The sequence below is a fragment of the Taudactylus pleione genome, unplaced genomic scaffold (assembly GCF_031769625.1).
Source record: "Taudactylus pleione unplaced genomic scaffold, aTauple2 ptg000370l, whole genome shotgun sequence".
NCBI lineage: Eukaryota > Metazoa > Chordata > Amphibia > Anura > Myobatrachidae > Taudactylus > Taudactylus pleione.
In genome coordinates, this window is record NW_028284771.1 from 220,001 (window position 1) to 242,802 (window position 22,802).

The 22,802-nt window shown below is 42.1% G+C and overlaps 1 protein-coding gene across 6 annotated transcripts in view; it reads right to left on the reverse strand.

Annotated features, from left to right (window-relative positions):
- Positions 1 to 22,802, reverse strand: part of PAM (peptidylglycine alpha-amidating monooxygenase) — a 154,125-nt gene that overhangs the window by 124,284 nt on the left and 7,039 nt on the right. For all 6 annotated transcript variants that reach the window (XM_088444652.1, XM_088444651.1, XM_088444653.1 and 3 more), the window contains one exon: positions 19,830 to 19,950. In XM_088444652.1, coding sequence (XP_088300778.1) covers positions 19,830 to 19,950 — 121 coding nt within the window. The remainder of the gene's footprint in view (positions 1 to 19,829; positions 19,951 to 22,802) is intronic.

Here is a 22,802-nt window from a genome sequence, read left to right on the forward strand (position 1 = left end):
AAATTGAGCAAAAATGAAATGAAGGGAATTGTGCTTATATGTCACAGTTCCTTTATGTGGTGGCTGACAGGAAGTCATCAGCACTGGTTTTTCCTATCACACGGACTAAAAATCATTTTATTTGGTACTAGACCACCAACTCGAGGCACCCCTGCAAGTGCCCTAAGGCACCCCAGGGTACCACAGCACCCAATTTGGGAACCACTGCCCCAGCATTGTGACAGTATTATTACATATACATATGGCTGCATACACACTTGTTTACAATGCAACTTGAGTGCATGTAAAAACGCATATGAATTGCACTGTGTTTATGTATGTGTGTAATGTGCATTTGCCACTGCATTGAATTCAAAACCAGCATCTGTGACAAAACATGAAGATGCTTGTTCCAGCCAAATGCATATGTAAAGGCTTTTTAAGATCATACCATATAGAAAAGCTTTTAACACAGTGTTGACATACCATACGTCACACACGCTGAAATAGCACAGCAGGTAATGTTAAAAAGCACAATGCAAATTAAATGTAAAAACAATTGGTGCAATGATTTTTTCACAGTTAGCGGCTCTATTTAGTAAACAAACATTTATTTTCTCCAGCATTTTAGATTCATTTATTTTTTTCTTCTCCATATTGTAGAAAATAAAACTGCCATAAAATTGCCAATATCACCAGGTTTTCTTAGTGTTTCTCAGACCACATAGTCTCACTGGGAGCTGATCATCAATGCTGTTTGTGGAGGAAAGTAAATCTTCTCTTCTCCAAACTTTTCTACAAAAGACCACCATTTCTCTATGGCATTATAGTTAGGAGAGAGCAGATCAATATCTCCTTCTGCTCTTTACCACTAAACGACGTGTATACCCAGCGTTGAGACTGGCGATCCCCCCGCCTACGGGCTGACATATCGGCGGCCGGTACACATTAGACGATCCGGTGCCCGACCATCCGATATGTCGACCCCTGCCGCATCCCGCTGCATGGGTTCGTCAAACGCATCGTCATGCAGTTTGGGCTGCATATAGGGCTGACGACCCCATGGGAGCGCGTACTAGTACACACTTAACAATTTGTCGTTCTGATCCGGAGCCAGGAAAATCGTTCAAAAATTAGTTAAGTCTGTACCCAGTTTAAGATTATGGGGAAGAGAAATAATACGGAGCTGCATTACCAGAGTTGGCGAAGTCCTATAACAAGAATGTTTTATGCATTCTCATAATCTCAAACTATTTACATTACACACATGCAAAAAGGGAGAGAGATTAAAAAGAGGTTAACTGCCCTTTAGGTCACTTTCATTTTTTCAATGCATTCATAATTATAAGTGTGAAGCATCTAATCCACAAATGTTACTACAGTCTATAAGATTACAAGAGCTAATCACATATTTTTCTTATTTACTTGTTAAAAGTAAACTGTGCTTTATCATACAACACGGGATTGCCAGATCTGTGCATAAATAGGAAAACCTCATTTTTAATCTGTCATGTATTTTGCTACACCCCTAAGAAAGTCTGCACTACTGAAGTCAAGGACTTGGATTTGCGTGCGCTAACGCTTCATACTCATTTTGCATGCTTCGTATAGCAAATGCGGTTACCCTGTGGCACTAGATAGCAGCCACAGAATGATAAGAGTTCCTAGTTGATGGATGAGCAGAATTTTATTATAAACTTTGCTTCGGCCCACAAAATCGCTGCCTTCTTTAAGGTTCAAGTATCATTATATAATGTACATTTAGGAGAAAAACTAAACACTAAACCAGAGTAACCATATATTTTCTGTTATTGTTCAACTTGCATTAGATAGATGAAATCTTAATTACTAATTGGTTGCGATGGTCCAGTGTATCATACAGAAATATACAGACATTAAATATAATTTATAGTCACATATTTTGCAGTTTTCAACCAGGTGCAGGCTTTACAACTTGCTGGTGTATGGACAATCTAAAAGAGAACTCCTGTGGTGTTGCTTCTAGCACACTCTTGTATGTATCTGAGCAGTTTGCATTAGCTGCTTGTGCTAGAAGCACCAGAGCAGAGAGCGACACCCCAGACAGGAAAGAGGAACTGCACGGGTTATGACAGGTGCAGGGTGCTAGAATGAACACTTACAGGGGTATTCAATATGGGAGCGATAACATCGTTTTTCCGTTAATATCGGAGGTATGACGTCATTATCGCAGGTTTTACTTTTACACCGTATTCAATTTCAAAGACTTATCGCAGTTTTGAAAAGTCTTTGATAAAAAACGGGGATCATTTTTCACCATTGAATAGGTGTCGAAAAAAAGTGCAGAATAGGGATTTAGGGGTGCAGGCTTAAAAAAAAAATAGCCTGCACCCCTAAATCCCAATTCTGCACTTTTTTAAATGACATTTAAAAAAACTGTGTCAAAAAAAGTTTTTAAAAAAAATAGGGACACCCCAAAAAATGTAAAAATTGGGGTGAAAAAAAAAAATGGGAAAAAATTGTTTTAGAATAGGGAAATAGGTTCAGGGCTATTCTGCAAGTATGCGGCAGGTGTTTTGAAGAATAGAATTATAGCGGCAGGTGCACAAATGCAGAATTTTTAAAAACTTACTTTAGGGACTTAGAAATATGCTAGTACCCATTTTCATTTACCCCAAATTTGATGGGACCACTTAAAAAAACGAAAAAAAATCACCTGTGCTCTTCTGCATCACTTCTTCAATGTCGGGAAAAAAACACCTGCTGTGGCTATTTAAATCTCCGACTTTCAATTAAAGGCTAAAACGGGGGTACCCATAGTGATCCCCCATGTTTTTACAACTTTAGGGGGGTCTTGCAATTTTTTTAAGGAAAAATTCGTAACTTTACGCAAATCCAACTTCGGAGTTTCCCGTTTTCGTTAATTTTATATTGAATACGGGGATAAGCGGGAGCGCGCCCGATACTTTAACGCAGGTAAAAACTCCGATATGAAACGTTAACTTCGACAGTGAAGTTAACTTTCATATTGAATACCCCTCTAAATCTCTGTAGTTTATGGAGAATAGTGCACAAAACAAAAAATATCCAGTGAATGGCAGTTCTGTGGGCAAAAGAAAAACCTTGTTATTGAGCAAGGCAGGGTCATCGGAATGATTTTATGTTGGGGAGGGGGCAAAATAAAATCATTCCGATGCTGTCCCCGTCGCTTCCATCTTACCTAAGCGGCGGCTGCGGACTGTCAGGGGCTGTGCTTTATAGTAATAGGCTGCACAGACCCTGCACCGCACGGAGAAGGGAGTATAATGTGCAGTGTTTTCACTTAAAGAGCACACATTACACCTCCTCCTCCATGCGGTGCCGGGGCTGTGCAGCCTATTACTATAAAGCTGCACAGCCCAAATGAACAAAGCGTTTCAAGCTGCCAGGAAGGCGACAGAAATATATAACCATGCAAAAGAATGCACAACATGTAGAACCTTGAAGTGCAATGACTACAGAAAAAGAGCACAGGAAACTAAAGCTACAGTAGGCAAAGGCTCACCAAACCTGGACAGAGGAGGATTGGGAAATCGTGATGCCAGTAAGGGCTCATACACATGAGCAATCTCTCCAGCTGTGAGCCCGATTCAGATTTGTACACTATGCTGATGTCTTTGCAGTTGAGCGATTATCGGCAATCTGTGAATGCGTCTGAGTCAAGGTACATTACCATAGTCTCTCACAGCGACTATTTACTCGCAGTGTGATTGACAGTCAGGGAGCATTTGGGGGAGGTAACGGGGAGTGCCGGTAAGGAACGCAGGTGTGTCGCCACCATTTTCGTGGGGGTCACATCCTGCATCTGTGATCAGGTACGCAGTGAAAGTGGCTCCATCATGACCATAGGGCTACTCAGAACTGTGATAATCTAATGATCTGCGACAGATACTGTGTCTTTGTGCGCAGATTCTTGAATTTGCAAAGCCGCAGATGAGCATCTCAATGCATTCCTCGGCACCTGTGACATGTACACAGACGCAGCATTGGCGGCATTAGCGTACAACGCTGTATCAGACCCTGTGTTCTAAATGGAGAACATCATAATAAAATCGCTGGTAAAATAGCATGAGACCCATTCATCTCTATACTGTGCCGTATATGCTGCCTACACAGCAGTAATGGATGTGGCAGGGAGATTGCCAGGAGATGTCTCGGTCACCAATAAGTCACATATATCACTGCTGTCCGTGAGAATAGCAGAGGGATTGCAGCATGTGCAATAGATTTATATTTTGCTCTATTTCCCCAGTGATTTCTACATTTACATTTCTCTGCTAGTGAAGTCTCTCGTGTGGACTATCCCTAAGGAACAAAAAATAAATAAATAAAAAGTATCAGCATCAGAAAGTATACCTTCCACCAGCTTAATACAAGTGAGGTATAGGCCATTTGGCACTGGTATTTTTTTGATAAACAAGTTTACTAATGGATTATATTAAGATTTCAGGTTGATAACTGGCATATAACACTAGAGTACTGTGTGGATTGTAAATCGGTCAATAGAATTGTCCTTGAATTGTAATTTGGTAACTACAGTCTGTTAGGCACAGATGATACTAGAATTTGCTCTATGGTATAGTGGTCACTATAAGGTTCTGTGTATTGTATTGTATAGAGCACAGGTTCTCAAACTCGTGCATGTTTTCCAGGTCTCCTCACAGAATCACAATAATTAGCTCCACCAGTGGAACTTTTAAAATGTGTTGCTGAGTAATGACTGCACCTGTGCACCTGCTAGGTGACCTGGAAAACATGAACTGTGTGGGATCCTGAGGACCAAGTTTGAGAAGCTCCGATATAGAGGATACTGTAATGCTCTGTGTATCATAGTATATTGTACATTAGAAGGCTCTCTGTATTTAGGGGTCAATGAAAGGCTATATTGTAGGGGTCAATGGAAGGATATATTGTAGGGGTAAATGAAAGGATATATTATTGTAGCGATCAATGGAATGCCCTCTGTATTGTAGAGGTCAATTGAGCGCTCTCTATTATATAGGTCAATGGAAAGCTCTCTGTATTGTATAGGCTCTCTATGTTGTATACCAGACAGGTGAGGCTGGTAGGTGTGGTATTTGACTATAGCTTTTAGACAACTTTCCATATATTATATTGCTGTATAACCCACATTTACATTAGACAAGCCACACCTGCTCAATTTTCCGGTTAAGGACAATGCTAGATAAGCATGGGTCACTTGCTTGCAAATACCTCCTTGGGCTAACCATGGAGGAAAACCTGCTGACCACCTTTACAGTGCAGTACTTGTTATTCTGTGTATTAAATGCAATTCTCACTAGCTATTCTTATTATACAGTATGGGCTTCATAAGTTTATACACTAAAAATGTGAAAAACCATAAAATATACATGTATTTTGCTGAATTTAGTAACCATGTCATTCTGAGGACTGTAACTCGAAGGTCCACCGAGACAGTTCTGTGCATGGCATGTTCAGATGTATCGGTTCAGGTAAGTGTATCTGTAATATAATTGAAAATGTTGGCAAAGATGCTAGAGGTATTTAGGTGACCTTTAAAATGCCAGTCATTTATCACACAGAAAACATAAAACCTGCAGGAAATCCATGGAGAATTTGGATGCATGTTTTACGTAAAGGCCATGACAATCTGTGTAAGGATACTAAACATCTTATTGGGTTTCAGAAAATCAAGCACCCAAAGTTTATTTTCAGAGTTGGCTTATAGTGTTTAGCAGCACTAATACAAGCCATAAATATAAAATGGCTGCCACTCACGTGGTCTAGGTTTGATGGCAACAACAAAATACTAATCACAATAAAATATGGGAATAGTTCACTTGGTGTAAACACATAGCTTAGGAAATAAATGAAATAACTAGGGAGACAGGAAACATAACAATCAGCCAGGAAACAAAATACCACATAAAACAACAGCCATCTAAACTTACACAAGATTGAACATTCCATGAAACTAATGATTTATTAGAGTGTGATATTTCTTAGTCACAAACTCTTCCACATCAAACAATTGTGGCAAAGAAGAATGAAATAGAGAATTGCTGCTGCCTGCTCCTTTCTAAAAGGCCTGCAGTCCTAAAACATGTGTGTTTTCCCAATATAATTCTGTCCATGATAAAATGACAAATTTATTATAGTAATTAGGAATGGCTATTAGAGTATTTGTCCACTATGCTCCTCCAGATACAGTAATCTGACGCTACATGCTTGACCAATGCTCCACTGCGTATGCCAGCCAAGTGAAGCCAGACTTTATCTGCAGCGAGTCATTCTGGACAGTGTAAATGCAGAGCTCCGCAGTGCTAGTGTGACATATACCTGGTATGTACATTGCCTGACATGTCCTGGTCAATAGAAGATAAATGGAGGGTTTCCCAAGGCCTAGCCCATATGATCTCAAAGGCTCTCTAGATATGAAATGAAATAGGCATTTACCAATTATATACCTAAACTACACATAAATCAATTAATTTCCTTTGGTGAAGTTAACATTAACGGTTATGCCACAAACCCTTACTGGTACAGTTACATTTTAGTTATACCACCTAGACCAAGAGAGAATATTGCATTATGGCATAACTGGCTATAAAGATGCTGGCTTTTTCCCTGGAGAACTGCTGCCCTTCGTACATGGTGAACATCCTTTGCCTCCACCAAGCAGCAGAAAGCTGGCGGTCCTATCATGGAACGCCCAACATGACCTCACTGTTGCACAAACACCGTGCACTAATTACTCTGAGTTGAGGACAGGAGATAAGTGGACAAAAATAAAACATTGTTAAAGAAGTAATGGGAGAACAATTTTCCCTATAAAAAGTCCTGCAGCAGGGTTTGAATTTATCTAATGCTGGCCATACACTAGTACGACCAGCATAAGATGCGATTCAGCATACGATTTCCCTTGAACTTCCAGGCAGCTGTCCCGGCCGCACGATTTGGTGCTTTTTTGACACACGATGTACATACAATCTCACGTACGATCATTTGCCCTATACGACGGGTCGTGATACGATCGATCGTGTGCCTCACTAAAAACATGCGATCATTAAATAGAGGGCTGGGCTTCACTGGGGGGTATAAAAAGTATAATGGAGCTTGGGCGTATACAGGAAAATGTCACTCAAATGATGCCAGTCAGACGCACGATGCATCGAATGCGCAAATACACAGCACGATCTGCATGCGATTACGACGAATAATATGGGTCACACGTCCGATCATAAGATACGATATAAGAGCGGCGGGAGCGCGCATCGGATCATATTCGTACCTAAATACTGCACGATGTGCATACAATGCGTCGTAAGAGGCATCTAAAATTGTGCAATCGCCACGAAATCGCGCTAGTGTATGGCCTATATAACTGTGGTTCTACTAGCAGCTGGTGAAAGAATATACAGTGTCAAAAGGTATGTAGTTATGTGACCGGCGGCCGCAAGCCCGCCAGTCACAATCCTGACGCCGGAACGCCAGCTAAGGAGTTATGACAGGCGGCAAGATACCGACACCTGTCATAATCCCAACCCCGGAATACAGAACGCCGCGGGCCAGATCGAGGAAAATACGGGTGCCCATTCTGTTAGCCGCGCGGGGGGGAGGTGTTAGGTTTCAGCACCCCCTCGGAAGTGTTAGGGTTAGGCACCCCCGGGGGGAGGTTAGGGTTAGCCCCCCCCCCTCCTGGGAAGTTTAGGTTTAGGGAGCGCCTTAGGTTTAGGCACTAACGAGGGGAGGTTAGGGCTAGGCACTGGGGGGGGGGGGGGGAGGGTTAGGGTTAGGCACCCCTAAAGGCGGGTTAGGGTTAGAGGGGGGAGAGTTAGAGTACTTACCTCAGCCTGTCGGGATTATAGCCTATTGGTCTCTCCTTGTCGGGATTTGAACCGCCGGTAATACAATCCCATTCCGTGTCAAAGTGCTCCAGGTGAGGTAGTCTCATGTTCTGTTGCCAGTAACCAAAGTTCTCCATTAGGGTAAGAAATTAAACCTACAAATAGATAATGTGCGCTCAGCTTGAGGCACTGAGAATTTTTCTTTGTAAAGAAACAAAATGACCTTGCTGTTGCCTGGTGCCCTCCGTTATTGTGGTGGTAGAACTCTAGATATATGCTTTTTTTAATATAGTACACTTTGGCCAGTTTTAGGGTGAATGCAAGTGTAATCTTGCCTAAATTCATTGTGAAATGGAAATGTAACATGACTATGATCATATACTTCCAAGTAAAGATGTGAGAACATGGGAGGCAATAGTCAAATATAGTATAGAGTTTTACACTGAAATTAATGTTTTGCAAAAGGTTTCTGGACTGCAGTAAGTGGATGTTTCATACACACGGCTTTTGTTTTTCATATATAAATTAAATTCATTAGGAAAGCCCTAATTCAGAGATTTTACATATTACTGAGTTGAGGCCAAAATCTAGCTCAGTAAAAGTCATTATTTTTACAATAAGAAATCAGATGCTGTTCTTCAGCTTTCTAATAAGATATTACAGCATTATCTATTATTGCTTGCATATAACTCCCACATAACATGATAAAACTCATTAGACCAATAACACAACTGTTTTAGCTTCAGGACAATTTAAAAATGTAATTTTGTTAAACATTACCACCACACGTTTACGAATCAATTTGCTAATTTCCTACTAAACAGTTATAGTTAGGTAAAATTATACATACAGTAAACAATAACCAGCACATAATGTTAATGGAGAGGGATGGCTCTTTGGCTCTCTTACAAAAGGGAAACAAAGCATAAACAAAAGTATATGGAGTAGGTCTTTTTTGAATAACAAAAAAAAAAAAAGAAGTTTAACCACTTGCCTGGCATAGTCGCATCAGATGCAACCACGCCAGCCTGGGCTTTCCCTGACATGTTCGCATCTGATGCAACCAATTAGAAACGCCCCCTGGGTGGCTATGGAAGATAACCTTCCAGTATCCAGAGTATCAGAGGGACCTCTCGGCCCCTCTGCACCCATGGCTCCTACCCCAGTGTCTGCAGATCGCAGCGCCCAGCAGTGAGTGGCAGGCACTGGGCGCAGTGACCTCTACCTGCCGGCTGCAGAGAGGAGCAGCAACCAGGGAGCTTATACAGGGAGTCGTGCTGCAGGTTTATACCTGGCGGCTACTCATCCCTGCAACCGCCAGGGAATTGCAAAAGCTGTAGCGCCTTTGCCCCCTGTGTACCAGTGTATACCCGGCAGCTGTAGGAACATTTTTGAGAGTCGGTGGGCAGCGGGCCAATCAGGGAATGGGGAGGGCTATGCAGATTGTGTGTGTGTGTTTGGGGAGGGGGTTATCTGTGTGCCAAGCAAAGAAAAAACATTGACACGCTGCCATTGATGATGGAGAACCATCGGATCACCACAAACAATGGCAAAACCATCGACCATCTGTTGCTAACCATCGTTAATCGCCTTTCCTACTCGCAGCTTACAATGGATGCCTGAGAGGCCACTTCTAATCTCCCCCAGCTAGTGCTATTTGGACACACAGGACTGTTTCCTGAGTCCTTTCATCACATGAAGCTGGCGACCCCACCCACAAACATTCTCCCTCCTTCCTGTGTGGGGTAACCTAAAACCATTTTGCCTAAAAGGCGGAACTTTCATTTAATGTCACACTGAAAAGAGAGAGAAGAATACAGACAAAATAAGATAACGCGGTCAACCTTTTCCATACAATAGTTTCCTTGAATAAAGAATTCTGGGTGAGAATAAACTAAACTACTCTCAAAGTTTATCTACTGTCTTAAACCTAATCATGATCTGTTATTTTGGCAGTCACAAGAGACACATATCTCGCAAGCTGGAAGCTAATTCCCATTCATAGTCTCTCTCACAAGAAGCTGGTATGATAAGGACCTGTTACTAAAACATTCTGCCTGGGAACGGCTCCTAACATTTCTCAGCTATCAGCCTCAAGAGTTCTATAAATAGATAATTTATTCATACCTTAACATGCCAAACGAGAACAAAGATATGCAAGTAAGTATGTATGTACGTACACACACACACACACACACACACACACACACACACACACACGCACACACACAACATTACATTTAGGGAAGGAAACAAAATGTCTGAGATATGCTTATTATTTCATTGGGGGGGAGATTCAATTAGCCGCCTTAATTTACTAAATGCTAATTGATCCCCGAGCTATTCAATTAGTCCCAAAAGCAGCTCGCAGGCTGCACAATGGGGATTTTTTCTTCAGGTCATGAAGAGACCCTGTTAAGGTATATAGCTCCGTGAACTTTCTATGTGTTCATTTGACAGTCGTTAAAAAAAGGTCTCTGTTTAAGGCCACCACCCTTTTTCACTCCCCTTAAATTAACGGGGCCAATATAGTACGGACCATAGCAATCTAGAAATACATTTGATTAACTTGCCCTTTCCCCTGATCGGACCCTGGTTACTCTCCATGTTCTGTAATATAGAACCAGTAAATTAACCTTAATGACCAACATTAAATGGCTGCAGAGTAAGGTTGTGAGCGGGAGTACAAGACTGAAAACACCTCTGCAACAGGGGCTGAGAAACAGATGAGATACGGGATAAACAGCTGCATAGACCAGTCCCGTGGTTAGGGAGAGAAGCCACCTAAGAAATATATTTACATTTGTGGTTATGCAGCTTTAATATACATCTAAATAACCAAAATCTAACATTTTCAGCCATTAACCAAGGTGGCAAAAAAATATCATTGCTCAGTTAACCTGGCATTTGGCTGCAACTCAGTTATAAAGTAAAGTTTTATCTTTCCACTCCATCATAGACCACTAGCCTCCTCCCATATCCTCATTCCTAACAAGATCAGATACAGGTCAAAAACTAAATGGTTGTGACATCACTGCTCCAGTTTCTAAAGCATCAGATCACACAGTAATTGTGCACAGCACATCTGTCTAGCTGTCGGTCACTGTCTGCTTCTTTAGTTAAGCAAAATACTCTAGTTACTTCATGTGCACCATAAACCTCAGCCTGTGTGCATTGTATTAAATGTCCAATAGTGTCACCTTTATTAATGGCAAGCATAACAATCTGGACACTAAAAGGCACAGTTTTCTTTTTTATTGCAGTCTGTAGGTACAAACATTGCACCTATATTTGCGCAAATGTGTCTTGTTTTCTCTGTTACATACACAAAGTTGGTGAATGAAAACAGTGGCACTAAAAACATATTAATATTCAGATTGGACGAATGTGTTGTCTTATGCACACTGAAATTGATGATTGTGCTCCAAAGTTTATACATGGAAACACGATTTTGTTTTGCATGAACAGATACAGTGCCTTGCAAAAGTATTCACCCCCCTTTGCATTTTTCATGTTTTGCTGCCTCACAACCTGGAACCGTGCACGGCATCTATTCACAGTGAGGTAATAGCTTGGGGGCAGCCCAACAGGTCTAAGTGCTGGGCATTGTTCCAAGACTGATGAAAAGGGGGTGAGTCTTAAAGACACGCCCACGTTTCAAACACGTGCGAGAGTGTCCTTTCTACGGTGCGGTGCCCTGCCCCACATCGGATCTAGAATGAACACTAGGGGTATAAATATTAGGCACTTGATGGTAGAAAGAAAAAAAAAAAAGTACAGAGTTACAATGCAGACACAGCGGCTGATCAGGTAAGCTATACAGACTACTGATCGGTCACTCGATGGGTGTTCCTTATCACAACTAGGCGGGAATTTGAATTTTCCCACCCAGTTGAGCCGTTTGTCAGTGGTGGTCCCTGCAGCACAGCCAGATGGGCCAATATATCTGCAGATATATCAGTCATCTGCTGTGATGCAGCACAGATGCAGTATGTCTGGACGATGTAGTTCCCAGACATATTGGGGGTACACAGCCGCCGACTCACTCGTGATATAGCAGTCGTTTGACTGAACATCCGATGTATCACCCAGTGTGTACACAGCTTAAGACATCACAAAAAAGGTAGCTATTCATTTTACCCTCACATATTCTTGCAAGTGTACAGTATGTGTATCAATTTAAGTTTGTAAAAGGGTTTATGCTTCCTTAACTACATACATAACAAAACACAAATAATTAGACAACTTATTAACATTGTATAATCTAGAATAAATGTATTAGTGAAATATTAAGAGTTATGGTAAACTTACTGTACCTTTGTTAAGTCTATTTATTCGAAGTCCATAGGATTCACAAGCATACCATGGGGTTTGTGTGGTTGGAGAGATCTGGGCACCAAACAGTCAAAGCTTTAGCTCCCAGGATGCACCGTTCCTCCTCCACATATACCCCGCCCCCAGCCACAGGCAGACAGTTTTGTAAGCAGGAAGAGGAGAAGGAAGAACGGTACACTCAAGAAACATTCTCCCAGAAGATGAAGAAATCAGTGATCAAGAGAAAAAAATTCCCAATGAGGCCAGGTGCATCAGGGTGGGCGCCCTGTGGATCCTATGGACTTCGAAGAAATAGAGTTAAACAAAGGTAAGTCTATCATAACTCAATTTCTTCTTCAGGGTACATAGGGGATCCACATGGATACCATGGGAATGCCCCATAGCAGTTTCCCCTAAGGGTGGGAATGCTCCTGAGCAGAAAGGCGAATCCAACGCACAAAAGGAAGCATCCTGAGAGGCAGAGGTATCAAAGGCGTAGAACCTGAGAAAGGTGTGGACGAAAGACCACGTCGCCGCCTAGCACAATTGTTCAGCAGAAGCACCACGTCGAAACGCCCACGAGGGTCCCACAGACCGATGTGCTGTAACCCTGTTTGGAACAGGAAGATTAGCTTGCGTGTAGGCCTCAGCGATTGTCATGTGGAGCCAAAGGGAGTCTATTTGTTAGCTGGCCAGCACAACACAAAGAGAGAATCCGATTTCCTAAAGGAATTAGTACGATCCACGTTGATCTAAAGAGCACAAACCATATCCAAGGAGGCTTCACTTGCAGAAAGATCTGAGGACTGGAAGGCCGGAACCACAATCTCTTCATTCAAATGGAACCGGGATACCACTTTAGGGAGGTACCCAGCCCTGGTACGAAGGACAGCTCTGTCCGGATGAAAGATCAAGAATGGGAAGCAACAGGAGAGCGCTGCCAAATTAGACACAAATCAGGACATAACGAGAAAGAGTGTCTTCGCTGTCAGCCACTTGAGGTCTACTGAGGCCACAGGTTCAACGGAGGAGCCTGTAGAGCCTGGAGAACAAAGGGCAAATCCACGGAGCCACCGGAGGGACAAAAGGAGGCCGAGGTCTAACCCAGCCTGGAGAAAGGCAAGCACCCGGAGGACCCTAAAAACTGTAGACTCTAGGAGGCACCATTGAAAGAGTGCCAAACTCTGTAATAGATGCAGACTGAGGAAGACTTATGTGCCCTGAGCATCGTCTGGATCACAGAGCGAGAGAAACCCTTGGCTCTTAAGAGGCAGTGTTCTCCCCACACTCTATGTTCCGGGCGCAGCGCCCGGCAAGAAATCTCTGCCGCCCGGCACTTAGCATCCCCCCCCCCGGCCACAATGCGCAACGTCTCCTGACCTCTGCCGCCCGACACTTAGCATATCCCCCCCCCGCGGCCACAATGCGCAACATCTCCTGGTCACCCTTAATGTGTCCCTGTTGCCAAGGACACGGGTGCCAGATGTGATGCCGACGCTAGTGCCAGATGTGATGCCAACGCTGGACTCCGAGGTGCCGGGCAGGGGACACTGACTGTATTGGGATGGGGGGAGGTGCCAGTCGGGATACTACTATGGTAGGTGCCGGGCAGCGGACGCTGCATTGGGACGGGGGAGGTACTGGACAAGGGGTGCGGCTATGCGACGGGGGGGTGTCGGGTGGATGACAGGGCTGGGCAGGGGATGCTGCAGGGGAGGTGTCAGACTGCAGTGCAAAGATCCCTCCACCTGTATAAAATCACAGGCGCACTGTTCAGGCGGGAACAGTTGCCTGAGCTGATTAAAGAGAGTAGACCTGTGTCCACTCTGTGTTGGAGCTCAAAATAATCTGTGGGGACAGTATTTAGGAGCCTTAGGGGCCAGTATCTGAGGGCTGTATATTCTGTGTTACCAGCAAGTCAGTGGGGACAGTATTTGTGGAGCTGCAGCTGTATGAAAAACTACTTTCTGTATAGCCTGCATTAGGGGCCAGTATCTAAGGGCTGCATAAAAAATTTGTGCCAGCAAGTCACCTGTATTTGAGGGCGGTATAAAAAGAAATTCATTTGTGCCAGCAAGTCACCAGTATTTGAGAGTGGTATAAAAAGAAATTAATTTGTGCCAGCAAGTCGCCTGTATTTGAGGGCTGTATAAAAATAAATTTCTTTGGTGCCAGCAAGTGGGGACAGTACCTGGGAGCTGTAAAAAAATACATCTGTGTTCAGCCACTTGTTACCCATAATGAGTAAGAATATAAATCAGAAAACAACAATTTTAAGTTTCTTTAAGAAAAATGAAAATACTAACAAAATCTCAGAGCCAGAGATTTCCAACAAGGACACTTCAGATGAGGCCGGACCATCTTCTGAATCACAGTCTGTTTCACATGATAAATGTTTCTCTAAACATTGCACATCAGGAGTAAACTATGACTGGTGTAAAACATTTCAGTGGTTGTTGGTAAAAGATAGTGGAATGATGTGTTCCACTTGTATAAAATATGGAAAGAGACCGGCTGCAAATAAGGAAGTAACTTGGGTGACTATTCCGTGAAAAAACTCCATAAAGAAAGCTTACTTGACCATGAGCAAAGTAAATTACACACCGATTCGTGTTCAAATATACTTCAAAAACGTGTTCTTGAAGAAACAGGGATAGGAGACATTGAACGATCAGTTTCATTTTGATTAACTTGCAGAGAGATGCTTTTGTGGGAGCGTTAAGAAGTATGTATTGGTTGGCAAAAAACGAACTACCACATACTACACTGTACGGAAATTTGATTAAACACTGCAAGGCTATGGGTTGTACATATTTACGCCATCTTGATATTGGAAAGAATGCAGAGTACACTTCCGAAAGAATAATGCAAGAATGGCTTGACATCTTAGCTTCACAGATAAGATGTGAAATAATTAAACAATTGCATTCAGCAGAATATTTCAGTGTTCTATGTGATGAAACAACAGACATCTCTGTTTTGAAGCAACTTATTATATACATTAAATATGTTTGTCAAGTAAAAAGAGAGATTACTGTTAGTTTTATATCATTGATGGCAAAGCTGAAACTATAACAAACAAAATAATTGAACAAATTGACAATATAGGGTTGAAAAAAATCTAACTTGGTGGGCCTAGGCTCTGATGGAGCTGCGGTCATGTTTGGGAAGCACAAAGGGGTAGCAAAACTATTGAAAGATGAAACAGGTGGAATCATGGTCAACTGTCATTGTATAAACCACCGTCTGGCTCTTGCTAGTGCCCAAGTGCCTTATTTAGTTACATTTAATGACCTCTTAAGACAACTGTTCTTCTTTTTTCAAAATTCCCCAGTTAGAATGGCAGGTTTAACTGAAATCCAAAATATACTGAACAATCCTCAGATTAAACGTAAAATGGCTAGTGACACTAGGTGGCTGTCTGTTGACTTTGCTGTACAGTCTTTAAGAGAATCCTTGGTGAGTGTCATTGCTGCACTGGAGAGAGAGGCCACTGAGAGAAATGACATCACAGCTGAAGGTTTAAGCAAACATATGAGAACATACAATTTCGTAGCTTCACTTATGATGTTTTCAGATGTGCTGCCTCATTTGTCTAAGTTGTCTAAAGTTTGGCAAAAGCAAGATGTTAATTTAACAGGAACACACAGAACACAGATGATTGTTCAGTGTGTATGAACAACCATCATCTGCAGATATATCTGTTCAGTGTGTACCCAGCTTAAGGCTCTACAAGGCTGGACAATCGACTTGTATTCATAAGGTACAGAATTCATATTTTTAATGAGCCAGGATTATATATCTCAGTAATTTTCTCTCTATATTTATAGAGATATAGGCCCCTTAAACCACATGAGCCAGTCACATGTATATGTATTAGAGTGTTTATATAAAGTACATTGTTGTGTGATAGGACCAGTAATAATAATTTTGCACTTTGATTATAAGCCAACCTATTTGTAAGCCTGTTAGAATACATTTGCAGATAGAAGCTATATAAAACATATAAATATATAATAGATATTAAGAGCCGTATTCAATATGGGAGCGAAAAGTCCATGCTGGACTATTCGCTCTACATCGGAGCTTTTCCTGGGATAAAGTATGTGGCGCGTGCCCGCTGTATCCCCGTATTCAATTTATAACCAGCGAAAATGGAACCCGGCGAATTGGGATAGGTGAAAAAAACAGAAATTTTCGGGAAATTAATGTAGGACCTCCCTAAAGATGTCCAGACCTGGGGGATCACTATGGGTACCCCCCTTTTTGCCTGCAGAAGAATGTCAGCTTTTTAAATAGATGCGGCAGGAGTGTTTTTTTTTCTTCCCCGACATCGAAGAAGTGATGCGGAAGAGCATTTAGGTTATTTTTTTCTTTTTTTTAAGTGGTCCCATCAAATTTGGGGTACATGAAAATGGGGGTAAGCATTTTTTTAAGTCCCTAAAATGATTTTTCAAAATTCTGCAAAAATGCACCTGCCGCTATTACCCGCATTCTAGAAAACACCTGCCGCATACATGGGGAACCCCCTGAGGCCATTCCGCTAATTTAATAAATTTTTTCAAACACTTTTTTTTTTTTTTTAAACCCCAAAATTAAAGTTACTTTTTTGGGGTGTCCAAATTTTTTTTTTTATTTATTTTGACACAGTTCATTTTTAAAATGACATTAGAAGGGGTGAAGACTAATTTTTTTAAGCCTGCACCCCTAAAAACCAATTCTGCACTTTTTTTCGCCATATAAAACATGGTGAAAACTTATCCCTGTTTTTTTTCAAATACTTTTCAAACCTGCGAAAAGTCTATGCAATTGAATACGAGGATAATTGAAGCATGCGAAAATGATGTCATTGGCGATAATTTATCGCTGATTTCGACCTTTCGCAGAGTAATTGAATAACCCCCATAATGTATAAAATTATTTCAATACTGGCAATAACACACAAAAATTTACTGGTGAATGCAGAGACAGTAAAATACAGTGGAATTACAGGGGTGACATTTACAGGTCTTCTTTGCATTCAACTTTAGCATGACAAATGTGATTGTAACCCTGCGACATTATGGTCAATGGCCTGTTGCTAACAGATCATGTTTATTCTCCTGTTCTTTGCCTTGTGAAATATCCATTATTAGATATTCTATTATAGTGTCTGCCCTGTGATTTGAACATTCTTAAAATGGGTGGTCCTACTCATGAAAAACATGGCTGATATTACCCTATTATAATATGGGGATTATTATTAAAACATTTATTCATGTTTTGTCCATGTAGTTTGACTTTTTTTTTTTTTTTTAAGCTTTTTTTCTCTCTCGCAGCAGGTGACTGTAACACAGTACAAACATCAAACACGCAGCAGGTGACTGTTACGTTACAGACGTCAAACACGCAGCAGGTTACTGTTACGTTACAGACGTCAAACACGCAGCAGGTGACTGTTACGGTACATATGTCAAACACTCTAAACAGGTTTGAAATTGGAGAAAATTTGGCCAGTTCGAGGGCATCAAACAAACATACTGTGTAATCAGAAAAAGGAGGGGGATTTAACCCCCTATTGTACCTCAGCACACTGAATAATACCTGCAACAATATATGAAGACTATATGGTCATAGAAATTCAGAGATATTAGTTGCATGCATTTGCAAATACATGGGAGGCTGCTGGGCCACGTCACGGCTTCTCTGTTACCAGCAGTCCCTAACACTAAGGGGTTCACGTCCGGGGCGCAGTGCACCCCAAAAAACATCCAGCCCAGGACCCCCCCAGGGCATCACACGAAAATGGAAAAAGAGTGACAGTGCAGTGTAAAGTATAGCTGTGTGTGAGTAATCATTAAGTGTGGAATGAGAGGTTAAAATATATGTGAAAAAATACATGAATAATAAACAAACATGAAAGGTGATGTGAAAAGCAACTATGTGTATTAAGTGGTGATGCCCTGAGGAGGCCCAGCCAGACCAGTCCCGGGGGCCCTACGCCCGTAACAACATTAAGCCATAAATGTTGCCTGGTCAAGCTTAGCAAAAATACTTTCAAACACTCATGTTAGCATATGTGAGTGTGATGTATATTCCATTGTCATATTAAGACTGCTGGTAAAAGGAAAACCTGGACTGTTAGGATGCCTTGAGGACAGAGTTTGGGAACTTCTGCTTTATCTTATTGCAGTAGTCTTACTCCACAAGATGACATCTGGGCATTGCACTGCACTGTAATGCAAACTTATGCCAAAACCCAAATATGTTTATTATCTGTTAATGTTGTGTTGCTGTTTGTTGCCAATTGTAAAGTGCTAGAGAGTATGCTGGTGCTATATAAGTAAATGATAATAAATGTTAAAGCTTGGCAAAAGCACATAGCTTGCTCTGCGCATGTGTGATGCTGATTGCTGTTGTTGTGATGTCATGGTGTGGATATGCAGTGTAATAAGGTGGAGGTGTTTATTGCTAGGTTGTTGTGATCATGGTGTGGATATACAGTGTAATAAGGTGGAGGTGTTTATTGCTAGGTTGTTGTGATGTCATGGTGTGGATATGCAGTGTAATAAGGTGGAGGTGTTTATTGCTGGGTTGTTGTGATGTCATGGTGTGGAAATGCGTTGATGTGATGTCATGGTGTGGATATGCAGTGTAATTAAGAAGAGGGTGCTCTTTGGTTGGACCGGGGTCTTGGCTCCCCTTGATGGCACCTGCGTTTGTTTCAGCTTTTGAGAAGTATATATACAAATATGTTTTTAATTGCATTGCAATGTTGTGCTGGATGTTTATCTATGTGAATAACCCTTGTAATCATTTCCAACAATATGAGAGCTCTGTGCCTTTACTGTGATTTTTCTCCATGTGTCACCCAGGCTACTGTCCCCTACAAAAGAGAGAGCACCCATCCTGCACATTCCAGTATACGGGGTTAAGTTCCCCACGTGACCACCCTCATGCTATACATAATAAAATCACATTGCCAAAAAAAACACAACACTTTAAACACTTCCCAGGAACATGAAAAGTTTCAGCCGGCTTGTGTTTCGGTTATCCAGAAGAATTATAGTGCTGTTTAATCTGTGCAAAAGACATTGCTTGCCTTGTGTAGCATGAAAAGATTGTGGGGTCCAATTAAAGAAGCTACTGCGAACAGACTCCTAATGTTCTGCATATATTACTGTGCTGTAGCTAAAGGTCTACAGGGAGACAAACGAGCCTCCAGTTTCCTTTCCCTCTTGCCTCACTAATGGGATCCCTTTTATTTCCACAATAGAAAAAAAATCTCCATCTGCAACAATGAGTCATCACCTACTGCAGCATGACAACAACAGGCTTCTTCCTCCTCAGCCTCCGCAGCCCTTTATAGGGCTAGAGACGTTTATTAGTGATAGACCTGTATCTGCTTCCTGCTCAGCTGCTTCCAGAACAATTTACCTCTTTAATAGCGCACAAGGGTTAAGACATTAGTTACCAGGAGTTTTTCCATTACATGGTTTCAATTATCATTATTAGCAGTTTTGTAAAGATGTATAAACAAAGAAGAAACAAGCACCTGCCTCTAAGGTCTACACCATGCAGCCCGACAGCTTTTGAGGAACTGCAACTCCACGGACTTGTCAATCCCTGAGAATCTTGGAAATTGCAGTTTACCAACAGAAGCAACAGGTTTCAGATCACTGCAACACATATGCGCCATTATCTACTAACCTCTGTGGGCGTGACCCCTGGCATTCGTATATCCAGAGTGTAGTCTGATGAGTCTGGGGAAGAGATGGGTCTTGTAGGTCCTGAACATCCATTTGAATGAGTACTGGATGATTCCTGAAACCTTTTGAAAGAAAATCCATTACAAATCGCATTTGAACTGCAATAACATATGAGATATAATTGTGAAACAATAAAATAAAAAAATAAAAACCTTAAAGCAGTCATCTTTATGCCCAGGTACCAACTAACAAGGGCAGTGTTCAGTTTAACAAAAACATGACCAGACAAATGGGACTCTGACATTATTGTGACAAATGTGCAGACATTGGAATTTTATTCTGCATTTCCCACAATCTCTAGGATTCAATGTGGATTTTAAGGATTCAATTGTTTTGGGCGCCTGTTGCTCCCGTCTAAAGTGAGGGGAGTTATTCAAATGTTTTCAATACCTGCCCTCCGCTAGTCGTGAGAGTCGCGTTCTCGTGTCCAAAATGTACAAGATTAGCCGCATAGAATGGCTTCTCCATTGCTAAGTGCTAGTTAAAGGCGCCAAGAAGCCCGGCACACTGCAGTTATGGCACCTAAAAAGCCCTACTTTGGGCTGAATCCTGCCTGCGCCTCCGGAAGGTGCAAGTGGATATCCGCTAAGCCTATATGTGGTGGGTGCCCAAAACAAATGAATAGCTCCCGGTCATTTTAGACGGGAGCTAGAGGTGAGAAACACAACTGAATTGCCCCCTAAGATGCTTTGTGGTTTGCATAGAATATGTCGAACATCTGCAATAAGAACGTCTTATCTCTTATCCTTCTTATTGTGGCCCTGCCAGAAGCAACAAGATGTAGAACCATAGGGGACCGTTAGTCAGAGGATGGCCGCATACACAGGTCAAGAGTGGAGTTCCGACAACCACATTTACAAATATGCAAAATAACAAGTGTGTGAGGCCGGTATGCATCCCTGCGGTCTGGATGCTGACACTCACATTACCGGTGCCAGAATCCCAGCTCTGGCATCTCGACTGCCGGGAAGCCAAAGATAAGTAATGGGGTGGGAGGTTAGGTTTAGGGACTAAGGGGGGGAGGGTTAGGTTTAGGGGCGGGGAGAGGAGGTTAGGCTCAGGCACTAGGGGGGGACGTTAGGGTTAGGCAACAAAGAGGGAGGGTTTGGGTTAGGGTAGGGAGGGGGGGAGGGGTAGCATACCGACCAACAAGTGTCGGTATGCTACCCCTGTCGGGATTCCAGCGTCGGGATTCTGATCGCCAGAATCCCGACTGTCGGTATTTCAAACAGATTCCGTGGGGCCAGCTTTACGACCTATTCTGTGTGAGGTTAATATAATCACTATATCACATAAACTAGAATATACATTAGTAAAGGTTATTGGTCCACCTACACAGGAATGACAAGGAAACATTAAAATTGTTAATGTTGTTCATATTACTTCAGTAATTAGCTTAAAACACCAATCCCATAGATATTTAAAATTTTGTTTCTTTAAATAGAACATTTTAAGCATTTGCTCAACTCATTATCTCCTTTGCCATTTCTGTCTGGATTGAAAACAGGCATGGCTGCCAGTTACACTGAATGTATCTCAGGCTTACAGAATGTCATGTGATGGAAAAGGATCGAGGATGTCAGTGAACACAGAGCGAACATAGGGCCTGATTCAGCAGTGTTAGCAAATGCAACTACGTACGCAGATTGAGCAATTGTTAGCCATTGCGCATAAGCCGCAATGTGCATGCGCTGCGAACGCACTGCGGATACGCACACACAGGGGACTCCATCATAGATTGAGTGACAGGCTAGAGGCGGTGACTGGGAAGTGGCCGGAGAAACGCAGGCGTGTCTGTCCATTTGCACACTGTTTCATGGGCGTGCATAAATTAGCCACTGCGATTGCATACCAGCATGAGTACTCACTGCATGCGACAAGACTTGCAGTTTCTTGGTTCCCTATTTCATTCGGAATCCACCAAATCCAAAATTATAGTAATTTCTAAACCAGACAAGGACCACAATTTATGCTCCAATTTCAGACCCATTTCCCTACTAAACACAGACGTCTAGTTGTTTGCCAAGATCTTGGCGAATAGGCATAATGAGCTCTTACCGGTATTAATTGATCCGGATCAAGTAGGCTTCATACCACACCGTCAGGGTCTAGACAACACTCGTAGAACTATAGAGCTTATCCAGAGTATCAATCGCGCACAGTTACCCTCGTGACTTTAGCGATCGATGCTGAGAAGGCGTTCGACCGAGTATCTTGGCCGTTTCTATTCTACACTCTAGAAACGTTTGGATTTAACGGACGCTTTCTACAGGCCATCAGATCTCTTTATCAAAACCCGCTTTCATTGGTGACAACTAACGGTATTTGTTCAGACGTGTTCAGCTTGGGAAATGGGACCTGACAAGGCTGTCCGCTGTAACCCTTGCTTTTTGCTCTATGTATAGCAGCACACATTAGAGCAAATCCTAGTATTTCAGGAGTAAGCATGGGGCCTCAACAATATAAAATATCACTGTTTGCCGACGATGTGCTTCTCACATTATCCAATCCAACTGTATCTCTCCCATCCCTGTTCCAGGATTGGCAACAATTCGGTGAGATCTCGGGATACAAGGTTAAAGAATCAAAATCCAAAGCACTCGCTTTACATATGCCACGTCCAATAAGGGTTGGCTTGGAGTCTACCTATAATTTTCAATGGCGTCCTGCGAAGATTCGATATTTAGGCATATATATCACCAAACAGTACACCCACTTGTATCGAGCATATTATTCCCCTCTGATCCGGGCACTGAAGCGGGACATATCAATTTGGAAAAAAATGTATATATCCTGGATAGGCAAAATATATGCAGTCAAAATGAACGCACTCCCTAGATTATTGTATCTATTCCAGACACTACCGGTTCGAGTCCCTATGTACGTATTACAGACATTGCAAACAATGTTTGGG